Source organism: Rattus norvegicus, chromosome 10 (assembly GCF_036323735.1).
Source record: "Rattus norvegicus strain BN/NHsdMcwi chromosome 10, GRCr8, whole genome shotgun sequence".
Classification (NCBI taxonomy): domain Eukaryota; kingdom Metazoa; phylum Chordata; class Mammalia; order Rodentia; family Muridae; genus Rattus; species Rattus norvegicus.
Window position 1 is genome coordinate 35,788,691 of NC_086028.1, and position 2,121 is coordinate 35,790,811.

The 2,121-nt window shown below is 43.2% G+C and overlaps 1 protein-coding gene across 1 annotated transcript; it reads left to right on the forward strand.

Annotated features, from left to right (window-relative positions):
* The first annotated feature begins 600 nt into the window (after positions 1-600).
* Positions 601-1,548, forward strand: Or1ad6 (olfactory receptor family 1 subfamily AD member 6). The gene has a single exon (NM_001000787.1). It carries the CDS (start codon positions 601-603, stop codon positions 1,546-1,548), a length of 948 nt encoding a protein of 315 aa, NP_001000787.1.
* The last annotated feature ends 573 nt before the right edge of the window (positions 1,549-2,121 follow it).

Genomic DNA, 2,121 nt, shown 5'->3' on the forward strand with positions numbered 1-2,121 from the left:
AGGAAGGGAGAGAAAGCCCCTTACACAGCTCACTACATCCCTGCAGCTGAGGCGTGACAGTGTAAGGGCAGGTAAAATACTGAGCAAAACCATTGGTCTGGGCTCTTGACTCTGCAAAGATTTCAGCTTCTGAGGACATTGGAATAGTTGCCGATAAAACCTTCAAGATTCTAGTGTGGCACCAGCTAGAGGATTTACTTCTTGGTTAAAATTTCAACAAATGCTAGCTACTCAAATTCAGTGTAAAGAAATAACAACATTTGGAAAAAAAATCACCTCATGACCTCAAGTTTCCACAATTTCGCCTATAAAATGGCAATATAATAGCACATTTTATAATCTATAAAATGAAATATAATTATTAGACCAAGGAAAGTTTTGTACAGTAAAGAACTTATATATGTAAACGGGAGTGAACAAGAACTCAGTCCTTGTAATCAAAGTCAAGTTAACCAGACCCTTCTATAAAATTACTCAGACCACTTAGATTTAGTAAATTCAAAACTCACAATTACGTTCTTCCAAATTATATCAATGATTTTTGCTTATGTGTTGACATCCAATCATACCTTGCAATGGAACTTTCTCTCCCCCACAGATATGGTCAGAGAGAACCAGTCAACAGCCATAGAATTCCTCCTTCTGGGACTTGCTGGGCAGTCAGAGCAGGAAGAGGTTGTCTTCGGGTTGTTCTTGTGGATGTACTTAGTCACTGTCTGTGGGAACCTTCTCATCATCCTGGCTATCAGCTGTGACCCTCGACTCCACACACCCATGTACTTCTTCTTGGCCAACCTCTCCAGTGTTGACATCTGCTTTTCCTCAGTCACTGTCCCCAAGGCTCTGGTGAACCACGTGTTGGGAAGCAAGACCATCTCTTACACAGAGTGTATGATCCAGATCTATTTCTTCATCACATTCATCAACATGGATGGCTTCCTCCTGAGTGTGATGGCCTATGACCGCTATGTGGCTATCTGTCACCCTCTCCACTACACCATGATGATGAGACCCAGACTCTGTGTCCTCCTGGTGGCCGTATCATGGGTCATCACAAACCTGCATGCTCTCTTGCACACTCTCCTCATGGTTCGACTCACCTTCTGTTCTCACAATGCAGTGCACCACTTCTTCTGTGATCCATACCCTATCCTGAAGCTCTCTTGTTCAGACACCTTTATCAATGACATCACAGCCTTCACTGTGGGTGGGCTGACCTCTATCACACCATTCACATGTATCACTGTTTCGTACGCCTACATTCTCTCCAGTGTACTGAAGTTCCCATCTATTCAAGGAATAAGGAAAGCCCTGTCCACGTGTGGGTCTCACCTCACTGTGGTCTCTCTCTTCTATGGAGCGATCCTGGGGGTCTATATGCACCCGTCATCTACATACTCATTACAGGACACAGTGGCCACTGCCTTTTTCACAGTGGTGACACCCATGGTCAATCCCTTCATCTACAGCCTGAGGAATCATGACGTCAAAGGAGCCCTAAGGAAACTCATGTTTAAGAGACTCCTTTCTTCAAGAGTCTACAACTAGACAATTTTAGAACAGAGAAGACTGATAATGAAGCAGCTGAGTCTGAGATAAGTATAAACTTCATGATTGCTTTTCTTACTCATGTTATAGACTTATGTTACCATCTTTAAATATGACACTGATGAATGCTTATAACTATAAAACCGCGAATTTATTGTCTCCAGATAGAACCAATCCTGTGACCCTTATTTTAGAGATGAACACACACCCAGGGCTTAGGTGAGCGTGTTTGCTGATCTCATGTGACACCTCATTGTGCTCTGCATGGTTGTGTCTGCAGTGTTAGAAGATGCTAGTAGACGCAAGAACTTGAGATTGCATCCGAGGGTCACAGGCAATAAGGAAATCTGCAAGTGATCTTTCCCGCACAGTGTTGAATGAATAAAATATATCAAGATACTTATTGGATAACTGCAATATATTAAAGAGTTTCTGCATCAAATTTGTCTTGAGACGGGTCTCACTGTGTAACCCCGACTGCCTTGGAACTTGCTGTGTAGATGAGGTTGGTCTCGAACTCTCAGAGATCCACCTGCTTCTGGCTTCTGAGTACTGGGACTTAAGGTGTGTGCC

Excerpts from the sequence above, each read along its gene's own strand:
- Or1ad6 (NM_001000787.1), top strand. The coding sequence starts at position 601 with ATGGTCAGAGAGAACCAGTCAACAGCCATAGAATTCCTCCTTCTGGGA.